Source organism: Diospyros lotus, chromosome 2, assembly GCF_014633365.1.
Source record: "Diospyros lotus cultivar Yz01 chromosome 2, ASM1463336v1, whole genome shotgun sequence".
Taxonomy (NCBI): domain Eukaryota; kingdom Viridiplantae; phylum Streptophyta; class Magnoliopsida; order Ericales; family Ebenaceae; genus Diospyros; species Diospyros lotus.
In genome coordinates, this window is record NC_068339.1 from 45,751,078 (window position 1) to 45,774,843 (window position 23,766).

The following is a 23,766-nucleotide window of genomic DNA, read 5'->3' on the forward strand; positions in this document are numbered from 1 at the left end:
GAATTTTTATGAATCTCAATTTAATCTTGTAATAGCTTTTGTTTGGTTTCCATTTTTTAAATTAAAAAATTAAACCATACTGGAATTATAACAAAAAAAAAGGGATTAAGAGATAAATCATATTAAATCTAAGATTGCAAATAGGGCGAGCCATTTACGAGCAGTTCGATATTCAATTTGATAAAAAGTCGTTCATTAAAATAAATGAGTTGAAATTGAGTTTAACTTTAATTCTCGATTTGTAAACGAGCAAGATTGAGTTTAGTAAATCTTGGCTTATTAAAATTTGTGAACATGTTCGATTAGAGTCTCATGAATACTAATAAATTTGAGTATAAACTTGTAATCATGCTTGATCAGAAGATTGTGAATAGTTCGTGAACGAGTTCATTTTTATATATATATATATTAATATATTTATTTAAATTTTTATAAATACATTATTTAACATAAAATTACAAAACTTTAAATTATTATAATAATACAATTAAATTGAATATATTTAAAATTATTATTATTATAATAATATAATTAAATTGAATAAGTTATGAAAAGAATAAGTATAATTCATTAATCTTCTAACGAGTCCAATTTAAGTTGAGCTCGAGTCGAGTTTTACGTCTCGAGTTTCAACCCCAAGTTTATAAATTGATTAATTTCAGACTCGATTCATCTCGATTCGATCGCAATTAACTATAATGATATTTTTTTAAATTTGTAGTTTAAAGAAAAGAAAATACTATTCTTACCTCATGGGTTACATAATAGTGTTAAAATGTCTAAAATACCCTTTATCTAATACAATGAAGTTAGGCGATGAGGCGCCGTAAAGTGGTAAAACGTATGATTAAAATATCCCTCATCCAATGCGGTGAGACGTGACAAAGCGGTGAGACACAAAAGATATTTTGTACATATTAACATTATTGTGTAACTCATAATGTAGCTCATGATATCATAGTAGCATGGCCCTTAAAAAAATAAAATCACACACACCCATAAATATCATACGAACAAAAAAAAATGTATATCGCAGTATTTACGTTAAATAATAGTACACTTTGAATGCGGAATCCTAATCCATTTGGGTATGTATGGGCAATAGCCATTGGACGGATCCCGGTTGCAATGATTGGAAGTGTGATCCGGCCGCATGTAATAAAAATATCTCAGTTGCTCGATTTATATAGACACGTGTCTTCTCTCTCTCAGGTGTCTTGTCTCTGTTGGCTTGGTCTGAGACTCGTGATTTAGGGAAAAACAATTCACCGAAACCCTTTTCAGTTTTCTCAGTTGCCAAGCAAAGCAGAGAAGAATGGCTGAGAACTCGTCGTCGTCGTCGCCGAAGCCAATTCAACAATCCAACGCGATCGAATCAATGTCTCAAAACCTAGCCATGCCCTCACCGTCCAACATCTCCCAGTCCCCATCGATTGACATGCCCCAAATCTCGTCGCCCCAAATCCCCTTAACCCCTTCTCAGCAACCGCAGATCACGTCGTCTACAGTTTCGTTACAGCAGCAGCAGCAGCAGCAAATGCTGCAGCAACCGCAGAGCAATTCGATGGCGGCGTCGAATTTCCAGATGCAGCAGAGCTTGCAAAGGACGCCGTCGATGCCAAGGATGAATCAGATGCAGCAGCAGTACAGCGTGGCGGCGGCTGCAGCTGCGGCTGCGGCGGGGCGGCAGCAGCAGGCGGGAATTTATGGGCAGATGAACTTCGTTGGTGGCGGACTTGCTCAGCAACCGCAGCAACAGCAGCAAAATCAGCAGCAACAACAGATGGGAAGCGGCAATCTGGCGAGGTCGGCATTGTTGGGGCAGACTGGCCAACTGCCTATGTTGCCCGCCCAAGCTGCAGCGTCCACGTCAGCTGCTGCCCAGTTTAGTTTGCAACCGCAGTTGTTAGCATCAGTAGCATCGGTATGCAATGTTGAACTTTTCCATTTTAGCACTAAAAGAGAGAAAAAAGGGTAAAGCTTGTGACCTATTTGGTTTTGATGGCAAATTGTTGTTGAGTTGGATTAGTCAATTTCTTTTTTTTTGCTGACTAAAAAGGGGTAAAATCTGGAGTATGGGGGGCACCTGTGTTCAGGAGCATCAGCCTAACCCCTAGTCCAATCCTTGAGGTTAGGCTTGGCGGGGCTGGTTTAGGCAAACCAACTCACTTTGCATCCAGGTGCCATCAAGGAAACTGACTGTGTCTATGCTGGCTTCAGTGACAGCATGTTAAGGCTTTCTTCCCCTTAAACCCAAAGGGTAATGGCGGGACCACCATACCCTAAATGATCGAGGAAAGCTGCTCGCAAGACTCAAAAACAAGACCTCCCGGGAAAAAATGCTTCAGTACCACAGGGCTACCACCCCGGTGGCAGTTTGCCCAATTTGAAGCATGCTTTTCCACATTAGCGGTGCTTTGTCTCTCTGTTTGGCAAGTGAGAAGCTAGCTCTGTCTGCGCTATTGTACTGCCATTTTTAATTTAAGAAACAAAAGAGAGCAAGAGGAGAAACTTGTGACTTGATTTGGTCCAGTGGCAATTTTACTCAATTTCTAATTGGTGTGTGTTTTTAAGTGATAGCTTTGATTCTCTCTGTTTGGCAAGGTTATAACTGCACTAGAATGCACTAACATGCTGCTTTTTTTACTTAAAAAATAGAAAGGAGAAAAGGAAAAACTTCAACTTAATTTTGTTTGGAAGATATTTGTTGGTTGTAAGCTTGGAGCACTCATTTTTTGATTGATTTTTTAAGTGTGTTCAATGATTGTTTTCTGCACCTTGATAAGTGAGGTGTTTGATGCAGCCTAGGCAGAAGACTGGGTTAATGCAAGGATCCCAGTTCCACGCAGTTAATTCGGCCGGGCAAGCACTCCAGGGAATGCAAACAATGGGAATAATGGGACCTCTCAACTTGAGCTCCCAAATTAGAGCAAATGGGTCCCTTCCATATGCCCAACGGATGAACCAGGGGCAAATGAGACAGCAATTGTCACAACAAAATCCACTCACGTCAGCTCAGGTTTTAAGTCCATTTCTTTGTCCTTTTTACTTTTTTCTTGCCTTGCCTTGTATGGTATCAAATTCTCATTTGGAAATTGGGCACTTTTATATATAGCAGAAAAATGGGTGCGTTAGGCTAGTGTTGCAAGTTCAAGTTCCTACTATGGAGAAGATTGCTTTGTCTTCCTGTCTTTTTGCTCTACAACCCCATATTTCTTCAAACCACATGGAGGGGTGATTTGAATTTGAGAACAAACTTCCATCATGCATTCTTATGTTGGTTCTAGTGATTTTTATTGCTTTAGGGTCTCAAAAGTAATGGTGATAGTTTTTTCCTTGAAGAAACAATAGCAGAAGGGACAGAAACAACTGGTGATGCAGCGTAAACAAATGCTGGAGCCAGCTGATAGAGGTCATTCCTAAGAGTTCCTCGGAGTAGCACCTTGCCCGAATCCTTGTCCTTAATCAAGCAAAAATTAGAGTGAAATTCAGCAATGACATTATGATCATGAGTGAGTTGAGAAACACTAATCAAGTTCTTTGTCATATTAGGAACATGAAGGACTCGAGGTAAAGAAATCACCGAGGTAGGATCAGTTTGTGTAAGCATTTTACTGAGACCAACATTAGCAATAGGAAGCATCTTACCATTGCCTACTGCCACTTTATCACTGCCACCGTAGGGAGTATGAAGAGAGAGGTTATTTAGGCTGGAGGTGATATGGCTAGTAGCGCCAGAGTCTACACACTAGGAGGTATCACCAGGCTGATAAGATGAAGAAGAAGAAAGTTGTGCCTGATTGTCCAAAGGTTGGGTGGAAAGACCATAATGAGTCCTTGGTGCAAACCCTAAGTTTGTCAAGAAAGCTCCATTAGCCTCATGAGAAGCCATCGAAGCCTGGGATTGAGAATCATTTCCACCTCTACCAAAAGAATTCCTTTGAAAGTTTATGTTAAACCTATGGAAGCATTTTTTAGCAAGATGTCCAGGTTTCCCACGCAGTTGGCAATAAACTTGTCTACCATAAGTTCGACCTTTGCTTCTACTTCCTCTAAAACCATTCCCTCGGGAATTGAAGCCACTCCTACCAGGAAAACCTCCTCGACCAGTGTTGCCATTGCTACCTCTAGCTTCTTGCAAGGCATAATTGACATTCATGGCAGCAATATCAAAATTATAAATATAGGACATATTATACACATTTTTCATAGCCAACCATTGTTCATGCATAAAAAATAGGTATTGCACCTTCTCTATCATCCATTTGATATGTAATTAGGCTGACAACAGTGTCATGACTTTTGGAGTAATAAATGGGTATTATTGTAATAAGGTATAATAGTTAGTTACGGATATTTTACAAGTTGTTAGAAGCACATGGGTGCTGTTAGGATATTGTTAGAAATTAGTTAAGCATCTAGATATACCTATAAAAAGGCAATTGTAAGAGAAGAGGGGGATATGCTTTAATTGATTAATGAAACTCTTATTCTCTCTCTAAGAATTCTCTCAAATCTCCCTCTCATTTCTCTCTACTGCTTTCCCTCAATTCTCTCTAATTTCTGCCCCATTTCCCTCTTGAATCCTTCTGTTTTAGTTCTATTCAATCAGATCCTTCCGATTGCCAATTCCAACCTTGTTATGAACCCTAGATTCATGACAAATGGTGTCAGAGCAGTCAATCATAGGCTGTGATTTCAATTAATTCTAGGTTGTGACTTTGGCAATTCTTATTCGAAACTCAAAGGCGGGGCGAGCTAGCAGATTTTTGACCGTTGATTCTGCTGATATTACATTTAGGCAGTTCAAGAAGGCGACCTCAGAGCAGTTGGCGATCCAGGGGGGCGACTTTAGGAGTAGGTCCAATGAATTCAATCCACGTGTTCCAAGCGAGTATTCGCTAGTTGATAGGTGAAGTAGATCCAGGCGAGCTAGGCTAATTTCTGGCAGTCCGCGTTCAAATTTGCAATCAAAACATGAAGCGTTGTTGCAGTCGAATAAGGAAGGAGAAGTAGAGCCATGATTGCAACTTCGATTCAAGTGAATTCCAGAGTTCTGACAATTCCAATTAATTTCAGTAAGTGGTTCCAATGATTTTCGGCTAAGGATTTGGAAGTTTTGTTATCAGTGCGTAAGATCCAGATTGTTAGGGCGTGCGGTTGAGGCTAGCCCAGATTCTTGAACGATTGATGATCAACGACAATTGTGATCATATGCGGACAATTGGCCGACTTGGAGTGTTGGACGGTGATTGGGTGTCGGAATCAGGACTCAGTGGAATTGAAGATGACACAAGCCAGGAGAGGTCGATGGTGATATCGAGTTGAATTTGAAGTCAAAATCAGAGTGGCGCAGCAGGTATGGGATTAGAATTGGAGCGACTATGAAGGTGGAAGCATGAATCGCTTCAGATTAGGTTGTCGACTTGAAGGTGGAACAGTAGGGGGATTTGCTGTTGATTTCTGAGTTACTATAGTTGATCAAGAAGGCGAGGCGAGTGTAGGAGACTTGCAACAGAAGGTTGAATCGGATCCGTTGCCTAGCCGTTCAGTTTGCTGGAGAATTGAAGATCGTTAACGGTGGTGAGGTGATTGCTTGTCTTGGGTGACTGTTGTGAAGTAGGTTGATTGTGGCTATTTTTCGAGGCTAGGCAGTGTGGATCAGCAAGCCGAAGCACAACATTCCAACGAGTTCAGGTGGTCTTGGTTGTTGAAATTGAGACCGATCATAATCGAAGGGGAGAAGCAACTCTCGGGTCAGAAGTTGCCGTTGGTTTTATCATAAATTTCAGACAACAATTGATCTAACAGATCCGAACTCCTGCTACTTGGACTTCGAAGTATACGGTTTGTGAAAAATCAACCATGGAAAGCAGTGCATGCATGAGGCAATTGGAGCCTCAATGGCAGCAGAAGAAGGCTGCAATTTTAGCTAGAAACAACAGGGAACAGGAGAAGGGGATCAACCAAGTTGACAAGGAAACAAGAAGTGTAATACATGATACGAGCAAGGATTTCAGCCATATGTTACATGAGCAACTGCAAGAGTTTGCAATGATACTAACTAAGAAGTATCGTTATAGCTTTCCGACTGAATTCTTCGAAGATTATCGTGGGAGTTTTAACAAAGAAGAATTCCTAAAAATGGAGTAGCTGGAGGAGAAGTGCAACATTAGAAATGATATTAAAGGTGAATGGCATTATCTAAAGAGAATCTGTAATGAACAGATTGATAGGACAACAAAGGCAAAAGGAGAATTAAAGGAACACACCGATTCCTTTGGAAAAGAAGTTCTTGATGGTGATGTTTTTGGGAATCTGCAACAATATCAGTCCAACTTTAAGGAAGAAGAAGAAGGGGAAGAAGAGAGGTGGAAGAAGAGAGTGAGGAAAAGGAATTTGAGGATACACTCAATCAATTGACAGCCTCTCAAGCACTTTTACTAGTGCTAAGACACTTGACCAAGTGTCAATCATTGAGAAATCGTTGGTTGGAATTGAAGTTGCAGCAACTCCTAATGTTAATGCTCACAAAGAGCCTTGGTATGAGTATTCAAGAAAAGAATACAAACTTCCATTGTTGCATTTTGAGGCTGCTGTTGATATTTCTGTAGCAAAACATGGCTGTGGGTTGAATGGGGATACAGTAACAACAACTATGGTTGTTGATCTGCCTTCCTTACTTGTATTGTACGGTAATGAAGTACTAATAGAAGTCGCGAACATGGATAGTCCTTTCATTGGACTCCAAGGTTCAACTACTAGCTATGTCAATCCGGAAGTGGCTGATCATGTCCATAGATTGGAGACCAAGATTGATTGGATAACTATTACTAGGGGTGGTTGTATTGGGCTTGAACTCGATGAAGTTTTCCCTATTGAAATTCTGGGCCAATTTATGCTTGGAATTAAGCTTGTAAACCTAAGAACGAAGAAAAAGAAGCCTAGAAGGAGAAAGAAAGAAAGAAGAATTAAATAGATAGAGAAAGCGGGCATTGGATGAAGAAATAATAGTTCGGTTGTAATAAGTTTCTTGGGGACAAGAAACCTTTTAAGGCGGGGGGAATTGTCATGACCTTAGGAGCAATAAAGGGGCATTATTGTAATAGGGTATAATAGTTAGTTAGGGATATTTTACAAGTTGTTAGAGGCACATGGGTGCTGTTAAGATATTGTTAGAAATTAGTTAAGCATCTAGCTATGCCTATAAAAAGGCAATTGTAGGAGGAGAGGAAGATATGCTTGAATTGATTAATGAAACTCTCATTCTCTCTCTAAGAATTCTCTCAAATCTCCCTCTCATTTCTCTCTACTGCTTTCCCTCAATTCTCTCTAATTTCTCTCCCATTTTTGCCCCATTTCCCTCTTGAATCCTTCTGTTTCAGTCCTATTCCATCGGATCCTTCTGATTGCCAATTCCAACCTTGTTATGAACCCTAGGTTCATGACAAATAGGATCATAATTCTCATCTAATCCATGCAAAACGATCATTAACAGATCCTTATCATTTAAAGGTTCTCCAATTGCTGCTAGAGCATGACTTATAGTTTTGATCGTCAATATATAATGATTCACCGGCATACCATGTTTCTTAATAGATCTAAGTTGCTGCTTTAATTGAAAAGATCTAGCAACTGTTTGTCGAGAATAAAGACTTTCAAGAATAGTCTATACCTCAGTTGCAGACTCACAATGTATTACTTGACCAAGAACCTCCTTATCTATTGTTGAAAACAACCACCCTAGCAAGAGCTGATTAGATCTGATCCAATTGAGGAATTCTGAATTGACACTCGGCTCGTCATTTTCAGAAGTAATATATTTCGGTGGAACATTTGTTTTGTTGATAAACGACAACAGATCAAAAGCCCTAATTGTGGCTAGGACTTGTGCGTTCTAATACAAGTAGTTGCTCGAATCTAATTTTGTAGGAATGAAACTAAAGGTCTTAGCAACGGAAGAAAAATCGGACAAAGAGGTAGAGGACAAGGAAAAAGAAGATAAGGTTGAATCTTGAGAAGCCATGGACGCTAGTCGTGGCTATGATACCATGAAATAGAAGGAATAAATGCGAGAATAAAAGAAAACTCCCTGAAGATTTAATTGAATGAAATCAACCTTAATAATAAAATACAACCGAGAGGCTAGTTTATATACTAGCCTTAACTGCCTCTCCTACATCGTACACAACAACATTTAAATAAATTTGATCCTTTACATCTACAAGCATAGACTAATAGTACAATCAACTAATAACAAACATAAGAGATTACACAAATGTACTGTCTAGCAACAACAACAACTATGTTGACACAATCTCTTCCACAACCCCCATAATGGTAACAACTAAAATTCTAGTTCTATTGTATGAGTTGATCTTTGTTCCCATGTCAGATCCTCAAGGATCTAGCAATGATCAATTTGGAGATCCTCTCGAATTGACAACAAGAACCGGAGATTTGAGAGAATTCCTTGAAAAGTAAGAACGATTAGATTGAGAGGGAGATCAGAAAGATAAGAGAAAGAGAAGAGAGATAGGGAGAGAGAGAGAGAGAGAGAGAGAGAGAGAGAGAGAACATAAAGTTGGAGAGGAATGTAGAAAATGTTGTATTTAATATCTGGATGCCTCTCGCTGTGGGATGGGTTTCAATTTATACCCATGCCCCGTGTACAAGTTGTCTTTCCCGCCCAAGGCTAATTACAAATAGCCTAACTACCTTATGTTATTTGCTTTCTACTACTCTGCCACGTGCCTTATTACATTTTACTTAAGTGCCCTCCTAGTATGCAACAATACCCCTCTCTTGAGGCATTTCCTGTCCTCAAGAAATGGTCAGCAAGCTGGCTACTTGTGAAAATTGGTTAAGCAAATCCGGTAAGTACTCTCGGGTGCAATCATCTCCATGTCTGTTGGACCACCTCACTAACACTTGCACAATGGGCGCACTGTGGTGGTAGATCATTCGCCTACCTATGACAGTTGCTGGTTTTGGAGTGCCAAGGGCTTCCTACACTTTTGAAGGTAGTTGGGGAGTCACCCGCTGCTCTCCCACTACCTTCTTTAACAAGGACACATGGAAGATAAAATGTATTTGTGTTTCCTCCGGTAGTTGTAGTTTATAAGCCACCTTGCCAATCTTGGCTACAATTGGGAAGGGGCTGAAGTATCTTGGGCTTAGTTTAGAAATGGGGCTTGTAGTCAAGGATTTGAGGTGAGGACCTCTCGGCTTCAAGTACACATTCTCCCCTACCTTGAATTCTCTCTCATTTCTTCCCTTATCTGCCAGTTGTTTCATACGGTTCTGGGCCATAGCTAGGTTTTTCTTGAGCTGTTGTAGGACTTGTTGTCACTGTTGCAAGTGCTCGTCTACTGCTGCTACGCTTGTGGGTCCTGGGAGGGTTGGTAGTAGTGGTGGCTTGTAGCCAAAGAGAGCCTCGAAAGGGGACCTCCTGATAGCACTGTGGTGGTTGGAATTGTACCACCATTGTGCTACTGAGAGCCATTTGTGCTAGTTTTTTGGGTTCTCAAAACATAGACAACAAAGGTAGGTTTCTAAGCATTGGTTGACCCTTTCCGTTTGCCCATCTGTTTAAGGATGATAGGCAGTGGAGAGGTTTAACTTCAATCCTAAGGCCTTCCACAGGGCCTGCCACATAAGGCTGGTGAATATTTTGTCCCTGTCCGAGATAATTGTTGTAGGGACTCCATGCATCTTCACCACCTAATCTAGTAGAATCCAGGCCACTTCTTGGGCAGTGTAGGGGTGAGTGAGGCTTAAGAAGTGGCCAAACTTCGTGAATCAGTCTACCACAACAAGGATGCAGTTCTTTCCTTCCGATTTCTGTAAACCCTCTACAAAATCCATCAATACACTCTCCCATGTGTGGCTTGGGATGGGGAGTGGTTGCAGTAGCATTGGGTAAGCTATAGTCTCATGTTTGCACCTTTTACTCACTTCACAAGCTAGCACATATTGCATCACTTCTTCTTTGAGCTTAGGCTAATAAAACAATTGTTTTACCTTATTATAGGTGTTCTGGACACCCGAATGTCCCCCCATTGGGGATTCATGTAAAGCCTGGAGAATTTTTCTCTTCAATTCTTCATTGCCCCATATTACAAGTCTTCCTTTATACCTGATCACCCCTTTTTCATAGGTGTACCCTCGTTTACTCCCGGGGCTCTATAATCAGTTGCTCCCAGAGACTTTTTACCCTCATCTTCCTCATAACTCTTTCTATTTCTTGGCACCAAGTGGGTATCACAGTTGTAATAGAGGCTACCATCCCTCCCTCCATACATCTAGATAGGATATTTGCTGCCACATTCTCCTTGCCCTTTTTGTACTGAATTACATAGTCCAGGCCTATAAGCTTGGTCATCCCCTTCTTCTGTAAATGGGTGTAGAGCTTCTGTTGTAGCAAGTATTTTAGGCTCTCGTGGTCGGTCTTTAAGATGAACCTTCTACCCTCAAGTAGTGCCACCACTTATCCACTGCAAATATCATTGCCAACAATTCTTTTTCATAGATACCTAGGCCTGCATGCCTTGGAGCCAAGGCTTGGCTTATAAAGGCAAGGGGTTTCCCTTTTTGCATCAGGACAACCCCTATTCCCGCCCCACTTGCATCTGTTTCAACTACAAAAGTTTTGTCAAAATCTGGTATACCTAACACTGGAGCTTTACTCATTTTTTTCTTCAACAACTCAAAAGCATTCTGTGCCTCTAGACCCCATATAAAACTATCATTTTTAAGAAAATCAGTCAGCAGTTTACTGATGGTTTCATATCCCTTCACAAACCTCTTGTAGTAGCTCGTCAGTACTAGGAATCCCTCAAGGCCTTAAGTGATGTAGGCCTCAACCAACCGGTCATGGCTGCCACCTTGTTGGGGTTAGTGCTCACTCCCTGTCCATATATTATATGCCCCAAATATTCTACTTGAGTTTGTGCAAAGGCACATTTTGACCTCTTGATATACAACCTATTGAGTTTTAAAATCTTGAATGTAGTCCTTAGGTGTTTTAAGTGAAGGTCAAAGGTGGGGCTATACACCAAAATGTCATCAAAGAATATGAGTATGAAGTCTCGAAGGTAGGGTTCAAAAATTTGGTTCATGAGGGATTGGAAGGTGGCTTGGGCGTTGGTTAGGCCAATGGACATTACAAGAAATTCGTAGTGGCCTTGATGAGTGCGGAAAGCAGTCTTAGGTATATCAAAGGAATTCATCTGGATTTGATGATAACTGGCTCTTAGGTCGAGTTAAGTGAAAATGGCGGCATGGCTCAATTCGTCTAATAAATCCTCAATAAGAGGGATTTGAAATTTGTCTTTGATGGTGGCTTCATTTAGTTGGTGGTAGTCGATGCAAAATTGCCATGTTTCATCTTTTTTCTTTACTAGCAACACAGGGGAAGCAAAGGGGTTGTGGCTAGGCCTAATAAAAGATTTTTGGAGCATCTCTCTAACCAAATTTTCTATAACGATTTTCTAGTTAGGGGGGTATCTATAGGCACGAACGTTAATTGGGTTGGTGTTAGGTTTAAGGTGGATCTTGTGGTCAATAGGTCTGGTTGGGGGTAGAGCTACTGGTTCTACAAATAGATTTTCAAACTCAATAAGTAGCATATTAAGGGGTCAGTTTGATGTACCTCGAGGTTAGCTTGAGGAGTTGTGCTAACCGTCACCAGGAATTCTCCCTCCACCAATTCATTGTCCCCTTTTTCCATAGCCTGAACTGAGAATAATTGAGCCACCTGATTTAGCTTCTGTTTGAGCATTTTTTTGCAGCCTTCTCCCTGTTATCATCTTGTAGGTTGCCCATTCCTTGCTTCCAACTAAGGTCATCGGTTTACCTTCTTTCTCAAACTTCACCTCCATCTTGTTAAAATCAAAGCAAATTGGACTGACTTGCTTCATCCAATCCACGCCTAACACCACGTCGCATCCTCCCAATTTTAAAAGTCTCAAATTAGCCTCAAACCCTTCTCCTTGCATCTCCTAGTAGAACCCAACACATGCTGATTTACTTAGGATTTTGCTTCCATTTGCTACAGTCACTGACAGTGATTGTGTTGTAATCAGGGGGCATTTCAATCTTCGGGTTGTTCCCTCATCCAAAAAACTGTGGGTGCTCCCACTGTCAATAAGGATCATTAGCTTACTATCATCCGCATTCCCTTCAACCTTGAAGATTTTACTGTTAGTGAAGCCTTTCAATGCATGCAAGGATATCTCTCATCTGCCCTCTTCCTCTTCTCCTTGTTGGAGGGGTGATACCTTTTCTTCCTCTATTAACTCCTTCTCTTCTCCTTCCAATAGTAGGAGTTGCTTCCGACATTGGTGGCCGGGAAAGTACTTCTCCCCACACTTGAAGCACAAATTGGCCTGTCTCCTCTGTTCTATGGTCCTCCCATATTGGTTAATCGGTGTTGGCCGTGCCAAATTCTTTCCCCTTGGTGATCCTCTACCCATCTCCCTATCATAATTCCTCCTGGGAGACAGGTTTCCTTGAGCAACTCCCTTCGCCACAATCCTCTATTTCCTCATCAGTGCCTCCACCGTTTGCTCATGGAGCCTAGCACTATCAGTAGCATGTTTTAGGGTCCTAGGGCAGAGTACCTTCACCATTGGTCTTAGCTCCTCGTTCAAGCCACTTAGGAAGCTTGAAACGAAGTAAGCCTCCTTCAGGTATGGGTTGTGATTGAGCATTAAGGCCTTGAGTTCCTTAAATCGTAGTTGGTAGTCCAGCACAGACCCTACCTATTTGAGCTTATTAAACTCCACCACATCAGATAAGCCTTGATCCCCAAACCTCTCACACAGCTCCTCCACGAATTCCTCCCACCTGCACTTTTCTTTGACTTTGGACCACCCCTGGTACCATGCGTCACCAGTGTTATTAAGGTACTCTGCCGCCACAGTCACCTTTTGCCTCTCGGCCACCCCATACCATTCAAACGCCCGTTCGCACCTTTTGATCCACTAGCAAGGGCCGAGACCATCAAATAGCGGAATTTCCAACTGTGGCAGAGGCATACCTAGTTGGTTATGACCAGCCTGATTCTCGGGTCGCCTTTAGCACTCTCCTTGTCGCCTTCAGAGGTTTTTGGCAGCCTCTGATTCACTCCTTATTCTTGCACTATCAATCCAATTCGCCTGGGTAGTATGGGAACCTCTCTCTCCCTTGGGGAAACTCAGGTGAGAGGTTCATCTGGTTCTGCCTCGCAAACATCACCACGAACGTCTGCATTTGCTCCCTTAGATGGACTCCCAAATCGTCACGAATCTACGTGACCGCTGCCTCTAATTTCCGATCAATCGCCAGAATGGCCTCATGATTCCAGTTGGTTCCCAATTCCAACTGATCCACTCCTATTTTGGAGATTGCTTGCTGTGGATCCAATCTTTTGTATCTTCATTCTTGTTCTTTTAGCCATCGTTGATCACTTCCAACTCTCGCGGCCCAAGCACGACTCAGATACCAAAATTTTCAGATCCTCAAGGATCTGGCAATGATCATTTGGAGATCCTCCCGAATTGACAACGAGAATCGGAGATTCGAGAGAATTCCCCAGAAAGTAAGAAACGATTAGATTGAGAGGGAGATTAGAAAGATAAGAGAAAGAGAAAGAGAGATAGGGAGAGATAGAGAACATAAAGTTGGAGAGGAATGTAGAAAATGTTGTAATCAATATCTGGATGCCTCTTGCTGTGGGGTGGGTTTCAATTTATACCCATGCCCCTCTTACAAGTTGTCTTTCCTGCCCAAGGCTAATTACAAATAGCCTAACTACCTTATGTTATTTACTTTCTACTACTCTGCCACTTGCCTTATTACATTTTACTCAAGTGCCCTCCTAGTATGTAACATCCCGTTTTGGTGTTATAAGCCATCATAATACTATTCAGCACCAATATGCTTTTTGTTCGGTAAAACATGGTCTTAGAACATAACTAAAAATAGAAATGTGCCCATGGACAAATGCTCAGAGTGCAAACTGAAAGACCAATTCAGAGATACACTCATGGCCTTTATAGTTTTCTAGGGCATTAACTCTATGAAACAATGCCCATCTTGACTTATGTTGCCTATTTTTTTTGGAATGGGAATGGGAGCATAATATGCTTTTATGATTAAAGTTCGAGATGCTTTTAAAGCTCTTTTATTTTGAAAAATTAGATTCGCGATGAAGTAACATAATCTAGTTTCATTATTAATATTTGAGATACTTCAAAATTTTGTGTTTTAACAATTTGATACCTAATGGAATATAACATAATCTAGTCTATTTTTTTCTTCAAAAGTTGATTATACAAAGACATATTTCTCAGAACATGACATTTTTGTGTGTGTACATTTTCATGCCAAAACTCTTCTAACAATAATTTTATTTATTTTGTATATTTCTTTCCCTTCTAAGAAAACATTTAAGAGAATACAACATACCAAGTTTTAATCCTGCTATGTGGGGTCGGCTACATGAATTATAGCTTGCCGGTCATTTTTATCTATGGTCATATTTTCTATAAGGCCCTCATAACTCATGTTATATCTAAGAGTCTCTCATCAGATTTTTCTTGGTCTTCCTCTACTTGTTTTGCTAATAACGTATTCCATTTCATCCACTCTCCTCAAAGGAGCCTATATTGGTCTTCTTCTCATATGACCAAATCATTTTAACCGTGTCACATGCATCTTATCTTCAATAGATTAAATATGAAAAACATGAATATTTGAAAGGTAAATGTACCATGTTTGGGAATATGCTTGCTAGTTCATAGTACAAGAGGGTATTAGCAATTTTTTGTTCATAGATCTTGACAAGACTACTACAGATGGAGCCTTGCAAATTGTAAACCAGATAATAATTAGGTTTTGTTATGTAATTCCACTGACTATATATGGAAAAGAACATGTAAAAAATAAGCATTTCCTCTTAAACATCTAGATTTAAATTCAAGGGAGAGTTAAGATCATGTCCTCAATTTGGATTTGAACAATCTGGTGTGTATTCATATCCTTTGTGCGTCTTTTTCAGAAAGGACACTCTTTGAGACATAGAGCTTAGATATTTTTTCTTCTGTACGCTGGTTTGCCAATGCAAACTTTGTAGCTTATTACCAGTCCATTTTTCTGAAGAATAATACCTTCCAAACCCCACTACTAGCAATTTTTCATTCAATAGTTCAGTGTTCATGCTTTCACATAAAACAACTACAACATATCAAGCCTTTACCCCACTATTGGGGTCAACATTCATGCTTTCACATAATCGAGTTTAAACATGAAGTTCAGTTCTGACACTACTCAGATATGGATTTATTTGAGTATGGACTTAACCCTTTTTCTGCAATATTGTATTCAATGTAGCTAATCATTTGTGGTGCCTAACTTCATGAAGGAAGATAATTATGCTGTTGGTATTTTTCTTTTCATGGTAATGAGGTTATGTAAAGAGCAATTAACAATAGTATTGGATCTAAAGAAGGAATCCAACATATTACTACAATCAACTCATTGATCCAGTAAATGCCAAGCATTGTTACTTCCTTTTTTTCCCCTGGCAATGAGGGGACTCAAACCACCTTATCATGGCTCATTTTAAGGTGACCTGACCCCTGATGCACCTGGACCATCTTTAATACCATTAGGGACTATCATTGGTTGCACCATTCGTCCCTTCCCCCCCCCCTCCCACTGATGGATCCAGCTTGTGCCACTTACTATGCTACCACCTTGGGTGGTGGGCTTTTCTTTTTCTAATATAGGGTTTTTTAGATATCAAAACTTTTGTTAACATGTAAGACATTTGTTCAAATATGGGGGATTGATTGAATCTATTATGGTGTATCACCTACCACTGTCAATATGCTGTGACAAAAATGGGCATGGAGCATTTATAGCCATTGCACAAAAGTCAAGGTTGCAATTAAAGTCACGCATTTACTTTTTGAGTCCATTTTGAAGTAATTACTTAAATATATAATTAGGATTTTTGAAAAACTCTTTATCTTTATTTTTCAAAATAAAGAACTGATTTAATAAAACTATGCTCAAAATTTTTAAATGTAGAAAGAGAGAAGAAATTCAGGACATCCCTAAAAAAAAAGAAAAAAAAGAAAAGAAAAGGAACAATGATTTGAGATGGAGTATTCTTTTCTTATTTTTGGTGTTTATACATGTTTTGCAGGCTGTTTTGTGTCTTTTTTTGTTTCCATTTTCTTGACTTATATTTCCATCCTTTATTCTTTTTTCTTTTCCTTTTCACTTTGGATTTCTTCTAGAAACTACAGGGACAAGGCCTAACAAGGGCCTCTTTTATGAACCCTCAATTATCTGGGTTGGCACAGAATGGGCAATCGTCTTTGATGCAGAACTCCTTGTCTCAGCAACAATGGCTGAAGCAAATACCGGCGATGTCTAATCCTAATTCTCCTTCATATCGTCTTCAACAACAAAGGCAACAACAACTACTTTTGCAGCAGCACCTAGCTTCATCCTCTCAGTTGCAGCAAAATTCTATGGCATTAAACCCACAGCAATTCTCCCAGCTTGTACAGCAGCAGCAGCCAATGGTGCATCCACAACTCAATCAGCAGCAACAACACCACCAACACCAACACCAACACCAACAACAACAACAACAACAACAACAACAACAGCAGCAGCAGCAGCAGCAGCAGCAACTTTTGAATCAACAACTGCAGCAATCTCCAAGGAGGGCAGTGCCTGCTGGCCAAAAATCTCTAAGTTTGACAGGATCGCAGCCAGATGCTACTGGATCTGGAACGACGACACCAGGGGGGAGTTCAAGCCTGGGAACTGAAGCAAGCAATCAACTTCTTGGGAAGCGAAAGATTCAGGATTTGGTTTCACAGGTCCCTTTATCTTTAAATTCCTAGTTCTTTTTACCATGTTAGGTTATTGAGCTAACTAATAAACTCTAATCCCTGATTTTAAATTCGGAATTTTTTGGTCCCAGGGAATGATTTTGCAGTTATTTTGAAGATGAAGAGTTATTTTAAGAGCTTTCAAAATTGACACAAAATCTAGGCATTTAGGACTTCTTTTTGGAGAAATTTTGGGTTATTAGCGTTTATGTAAATAGTTGCTAGGTAGGGATTGTTTAATTCTTGTTTTGGGTGTTCAGGTGGATCCAAATGGGAAGCTGGATCCTGAAGTTGAAGATCTCCTTTTGGAGCTTGCTGATGATTTCATTGATTCGGTGAGTCGTGTTGATGATATTCCGCTTATTTGGAATATGCATTGTTTTTCTCCACCTCGCACGCTTGATATTCAAACTGACAAGATAACCATCTTTTGCAATGTGTATTAACTGATTTATTCTAATAGATAAAATGCCATGCAATATACATGTTTACATACTTCTAATTTTATTTTGTCTTTGTTGTAGTATTTTGTTTGCTTGAAGGTGAGCCTTAGTAGCAATGATAAGGTTTCTCGTTTGTAGAAACCACCTCTCTACAAAGCAAGGCTATGAATGCATATAGAAATGACCCTCCCTATCTTGGCAAAGTAGGGATTCTCATGCATTGGGGACGCTCTTCTTTCAACATGTAGTGTTATGTCATATATTTAATTGCAGGCAATTTGTGTTCATGTTGGCATAGGAAGTTTAACAGGGTCGGATGCATTTAGGAGAGGGGCTGTCAAATATAGGGTGAGAGATGTATATCCATGGTTGTCAAGGACTGAGGGTGTGCGTTAAGGTACCAAATCTCCTAGAGCATGGGTGAGGGCCCAATACAGAATAACAGGAGCATAATCTATCTACATGGTGTTACTCACCTACTGTTTGTGCTCAAATGTTGCATCCTTGGGAAAAGTTTAGTTTGTGTCACAACCTTGGGGTAATATTGTGATTACTTACCTCTTGTGGGGATTTACTGCAAGGGTTGGGTGGTTAGAAGGTGGGAAGAGGATGGTTGTAACAGCTAGTGCTAGGCTGTTAAGTGGTTAGGAGATTTGTTGTGTGGGCTAGAGGTCCTTTATAATAGGGACCTATGGCATTAAAGAAGGACTACTGATTGAATGAATGAATAATAATACTTTCCTCGCAATTTCTCTCTCTCCCTACTCTCTCCTCTCTCTCTCTCTCTCTTGTTCTTACAATCAGAATTACCGAATTGTCAGCCCTAATTCAAGGGCTTGACAACTATGGTATCAGAGCTGGTCAATCTGGCGGTGGGAAACTTGCGATAGCAACGCCACGGCGGGAAGGACAGAATGCACAATTGCGGGATTCAGTGTGATTGGAGAACAAGGTGTCATGGCCGAGGGTACATGATTGAAGTAGCTAGAGATCAGGCTGCAGTCCATGGAATTCGGAATGACGCACACGCAAGATACCATGCGCCAAATGTGGGAGGACTTAGCCGAATGGAAGGAAGCCATGCAAGCGGCAACGGAGAAGCAACAAGAGGTAAGTAATTACAATATTACCCCAGGGTCGTGACAATTTGTTCTGCTAGGGGGGGATGGTGGAAAGGAATGTGTCAAGTTTTTTTCTTTTTCTTTTTTATGAAATCCTAACAGTGTTTGAGGTTGTTGGAGCCTGTTAACCTTTCTAAACAGCCATTTCTGCTGTCATATTTTAGCTTGATTTTAGGTTTCTTTGCTGAAGTGCAGTGAATTGAAGTGATTCACATGGCAAATTTGACTTGGTTGTATTTGGATGATAAGGATGTTTATTGGGGTTTTGAAGGTAGATCTTTGAGGAGTGTCGTTCTAGGAACTTAAGGCTTATGTGCTCCTGGCATTGAAGATAGGGGAATCCTCCCTCTCCTCTTTTCTTTATTTTTATGACTTCTAAGCCTAGTAGTTTTGTGGAGGGTTTCAGAGAATAAATGTGTCCAAATTGCTTATATACAGTTTGTTAAAGTCTTGTATCAAAGGGAAAAACCTATGTTAGGATTTCTAGAGGAGATACTAGAGCTTTTCCAGTTATAATTGGATTACATCAATCATCTACATTGACTCTTTACCTTGTTGATTTAGTGGTGGATGGACTTGCTGAGAACATCTACCAAGAGATGCCTTGGTGTATGTTATTTGGTGATGAAATTGCCTTAATGGAGGAGACAAAAGAAAGTGTGAATTCTAAGCTCAAGTTGTGGAGGAGCACCTAAAACTGTGGGATTCAATTTTTGTATCTCTAAAGTTGAAAAGATGAAATGTAGTACAAATAGAAGTAGATAATGTTTTGGGACTTGAATATCTAGTTATTCCATGAAAATATGAATACAAATGTCTCAATTTGATTATTTAAGAAGGTAAGGTGATTATGGAGGATGATACTACAAAATCAATTTAGGATGGTTAAAGTGAAGAAGTGGTTTCAACATATTATGCATTGTAAAAATCCTTTGAAAGATAGAAGGAAAGATTTATTGCACAGTTTCAAAACCAGCTTGTTGTACATTGTAGAATATTTGGAGATTTAAGTATCAACATGTACAAAATATAAGTGTTGCTGAGTTGAGGATGTTACAATAGATTTGCATGATATGTTTAAGATGGTTTGAATATGTGAAAAGAAGACCAATAAATGCACTTGTGGGAGAATGGATAGGATAACAAGTTTGTAGAAGCAAAAGACGTAAAGGGAAAACAAACAAAACTTGGTGAAAAACTCTTACCCATGACATAGGAATATAATGACCATATAGAGGATATGGTCGATGGATGGAAATGATTGGTAAGCTAGAATCCATATAACTAGCCCTACCTTGTGGGATTAAGGCTTGGTGTTGGTATTATTATTGTTTATACTAAAAAATAACTCATATGCTACATCATAGGATCAAGTATGATTGGGAAGTCTTAAAAACATATTCTGGATAGTTTTTATATATTTTGAGTTTAAGATTCTTAAAATTAAAATGTTTAGGTGAGTACTAATAATATAAACTATATCGTTTTTATTTAATAGTTGATTTTAACTTATTATATTTTTACACTTGCAATGTGGTTTAATTTGTTTAATTGATGGACATGCAAGATCCCTCATTGGACATGGGTGACCAATATTAGAAAGAGAAAAAAATAATAGAATATATTTGTTCTAGTGTCTGATTGCATTTAGAAGTGTCCAATGAGTGTGTTCACAATATAAATGTATGACACTCATTTAGAAGTGTCCAATCCCTATTCTATCTATCTACAAGTAAGCTCATACAAGAATAGGATACAAAAGAAAGATTGAAAGAGTTACTTTCTTTCAACCACAAAAAGAGGGGAATGAGAAGTGTTCCCTTTTGAAGAGAAACTGGTTCTTTTTGTGTGTGCGTGCATGTGTGTTTCTCCCTTCTTCTAGTATGTCAAAATGGTTTTCAATGCCCTCTAAAGCTCTTCTATTTCTTTTCTCCGTGAAGAAAGAGAGAAAGAGAGAGATATGGATGGAAAAAAGATAATTCTCTAGTCACTGTTAGGTTTATGTACAACTCAAAACAAACTCACTCACTCTGTACAACTGAGAGAATTAACACTATGTACTACACTAGTAAGCTACATCCAACACTCTTCCTCAAGCAAGTGCATATATATCATATGTGCCTAACTTGGTACAAATGTAGTCAAGCTATGGACTCCATAATGTCTTAGAAGATCAACCAGCTAGTCGTTAGAGCCATCAAATGAGGTATTAATTTCTCTAGAAATCAACTTCTATCTTGCAAAATGATAGTCTATCTCTATGTGCTTAATTTGCTTATGAAAAACAAGATTAGAGGCAATATGTAGAGGGCTGCCTGATTATCACAAATAAGCTGCATAGCCGTTCAATCTCCAAATCTCAACTTTTTAAGAAGTTGCTGGAGCCAAATCGGCTCGTAGGTGGCTAAAGCCATGGCCTGATACTCCACTTTAGTGTTAGATCTAGGCACACAGTGTGCTTCTTATTCTTCTAAGACACCAAATTACCTCCAACCAAGACACAACAACTCGAGGTAGAGCGTCTGTGGTCTATCTATGGGACAACTAGTCCAATAAGCATCACTATAGCCAACAATCTGCTTATGTCCCTTGTTCTCAAACAACAAGCTCTTATCGGGAGCATTCTTATTGTGCCTCAAGATATGCATTAAGGCATACCAGTGGCTGTCACAAGGGGTGTCCAAAAATTGACTCACCACACTAACAGTAAAAGAGATATCTAGTTGTCTAATGGTAAGGTAGTTAAGCTTCCCAACTAGTCTCCTACATCGCCAAGGAGTATCTATAGGTTGGGAATTAAGCATATTGGTCTCCTCTAAGATATCCAAGGTATACTTTCGCTAAGAAATGCACACACCATGGACAACTTGAGCTACCTTAATGCAAAGGAAATACTTCATCTTGCCCAAATCCTTGGTCTTAAAATGAGAGTGCATATGAGCCTTTAACTGTCCAATACCAACCTCATCATCACCAGTAATAACATCATCATCTATACCGTTGTATATAACTCCACTAGTAGAATGGCAATAGAAAATCGAATGATCAATTTCACTTTTAGTCATACCTAAGGACTCTATGACATAACTAAAGTGACCAAACCAATACCGAGGAGACTACTTCAGGCCATACAAGTGTCAAGCCCTCAACTTGTGGGCTGGACAATGGAAGGAATTTGATTGAATTCTAGATAGAAGAATTAATTCTTAGGAAGAAAACAGATAGAATGAGGAAGGGAGAAAGAGAAAACCAGAGAAAATGAGAGAGAGAGAAAGATCAGAGAAAGATAGACGAAAGACAAGAGGGTACTTCTCTTATTCGATCCAAGCATAACACTTACTTCTACAACAACCTACTTAATAGGTGCATACTCAATCTGTTGGATGGCTAACTGCCATTCCCACTAGTTACAACAACCCCTCCAGTTAGTTTCCTACGATTACAACCTCTATTTATTTCACTTCTACCTCGTGTCATAACAAATTCCCCCCCCCCCCCGATGAAAGAATTCTTGTCCCTAAGAGTTTAGAACAGCTGTGCTGCCTTCTTTACCCAATTCCAGCTAGTTCTTCGTTTTCATCCTCTCTTCCCCCTATGTTAAGGAGCTGTTTTTGGTATTGGTGGCCAGGGCTGAATTTATTGCTACACTTATAGCGTGATCCCGGCTTTCGTCTCTGCTCCATAGTAACTGATTTGGCTGCATTAGGGTTGGGATAAACCTTAGAATTCACTTGCACTTGATTCCCTTCCAACGGTTGATACAACGAAGGCTGAGTTTCCGTTTCCACTGCGTATTTATTGCAAATCGCTTCCAATGTAAGCTCTTGTAGCTTGGCTTTCTTCACAGCTTGTTTAACCGACTATGGGATCATCATTTTCACCATCGATCGCAACTCGTCCTTCAATCGCTAAAAAGCTATATACAAAATATGGCTCAATTAAACTCAGTTGGGAAATCCCTATTAACACCCTCAACTCTTCAAACCTCTTTAGGTAGTCTTCAACTGACCCCTCTTGCCTCAATTTGTTAAATTCTTCCACCACGTCTGCTATGCTTTTCTCACCAAACCGGCCGCATAATTCTTCTAAAAATTCCAGCCAAGATACTGCTCCACCCTTAGCTTGATTCCAACCTTGATACCATGCGTCGACAGTGTCATTGAGATACGCTGCCGCCATGGTCACCTTCTCCCCTTCACTGATCTGGTACAATTTGAAAAATCTCTCACAATGGCGGACCCACCATCTTGGTTTAACCCCCTAAAAGATTGGAATTTCCAATTGGGGCATGGGCATATGGCTAGAAACCGAAGAAGCATAACCCCTCACCTGATTTTCTTGCTCCCACGCAAGCCTATCTTTCGCTTCCTACCTACTGTCCAACCGGGGCAAAATGCCATCTCGGTCCAAGATTGGTTCATGACTTGTTCTTGGAGGGAAATTTGCCCGTAAACGGAATTGTGGCAGGGTATACAACATGTTAAACATGTTGATCGTTTGCTTGTAGTGATCTGCATCCACCCTTTCTTGGCCCTTCTCCAACTCACATAGTGTCCTTAATAGCTACTATATCCTCCTGTGCACGCGACATGTTGTATTCCAGAGCCTCCATGCGACTCTCGAGCTGCTTCAATCGAGTGCCCTCTGCCATGGGTTGGGGTCGTTCTCCACCCAATTTCGATCGCCAATCCTTGCTGAAATTTTCCATTGCTAATCGCAGTCCACCATCGCCTTCAATTGCGTGACCCAATTCCGATCGGTAATTCTTACTGAAATTTTCTACTCCACTGCCTTGTTACATCATTTGGGTAGAACTCACCCTCAAAAACTAGCCGTTAAAGGGAGGGTGCCTAAAAGGTTATCAACCCCACACCAAGAGCTTAAACTTCCGATGTGAGATAAGTTCCATACTTTGTAGTGGATCATAATATACCACCACGCTCCGCAGTTCGGTGCCCACGACGACAGGTTGTGCACTAGCCACGGCTAGTCCTGGACGAACACTACAATGCCAGCGTCACTTTCGTCGCCATGCGATTGCAACTGGGAGACATGGGGCCGACTCTGATACCACTGTTATGTATGTTATGGTCTACTGCAAGGTATGAGACTTGTCCCGTATTGGAAGTTTAGGCTCTTAGTGTGGGGTTTATAATTTCTTGGGCACCTTGCCCTTAACAATTAGCTTTTGAGGGTAAGTTCTACCCAAGGGATGTAACACGCTTTCAATTGCACCACCATTGCACGACCAATTCCAATCGATAGTTAGCCACAACCTTCAATTCCAGTCGCGTTCGCTGTTGTCAA

At 40.2% G+C, this 23,766-nt stretch overlaps 1 protein-coding gene across 5 annotated transcripts in view; it reads left to right on the forward strand.

The window, feature by feature from the left end:
- The first annotated feature begins 1,213 nt into the window (after positions 1-1,213).
- Positions 1,214-23,766, forward strand: part of LOC127794254 (transcription initiation factor TFIID subunit 12b) — a 43,403-nt gene continuing 20,850 nt past the window's right edge. For 3 of the 5 annotated variants that reach the window (XM_052325200.1, XM_052325201.1, XM_052325204.1), the window contains exons 1-4: positions 1,214-1,924; positions 2,804-3,019; positions 16,290-16,883; positions 17,156-17,230. In XM_052325200.1, the coding sequence (XP_052181160.1) occupies positions 1,316-1,924; positions 2,804-3,019; positions 16,290-16,883; positions 17,156-17,230 (1,494 nt within the window). In that variant the 5' untranslated portion in view covers positions 1,214-1,315. The remainder of the gene's footprint in view (positions 1,925-2,803; positions 3,020-16,289; positions 16,884-17,155; positions 17,231-23,766) is intronic. The other 2 variants (XM_052325202.1, XM_052325203.1) reach the window with 2 other exon arrangements.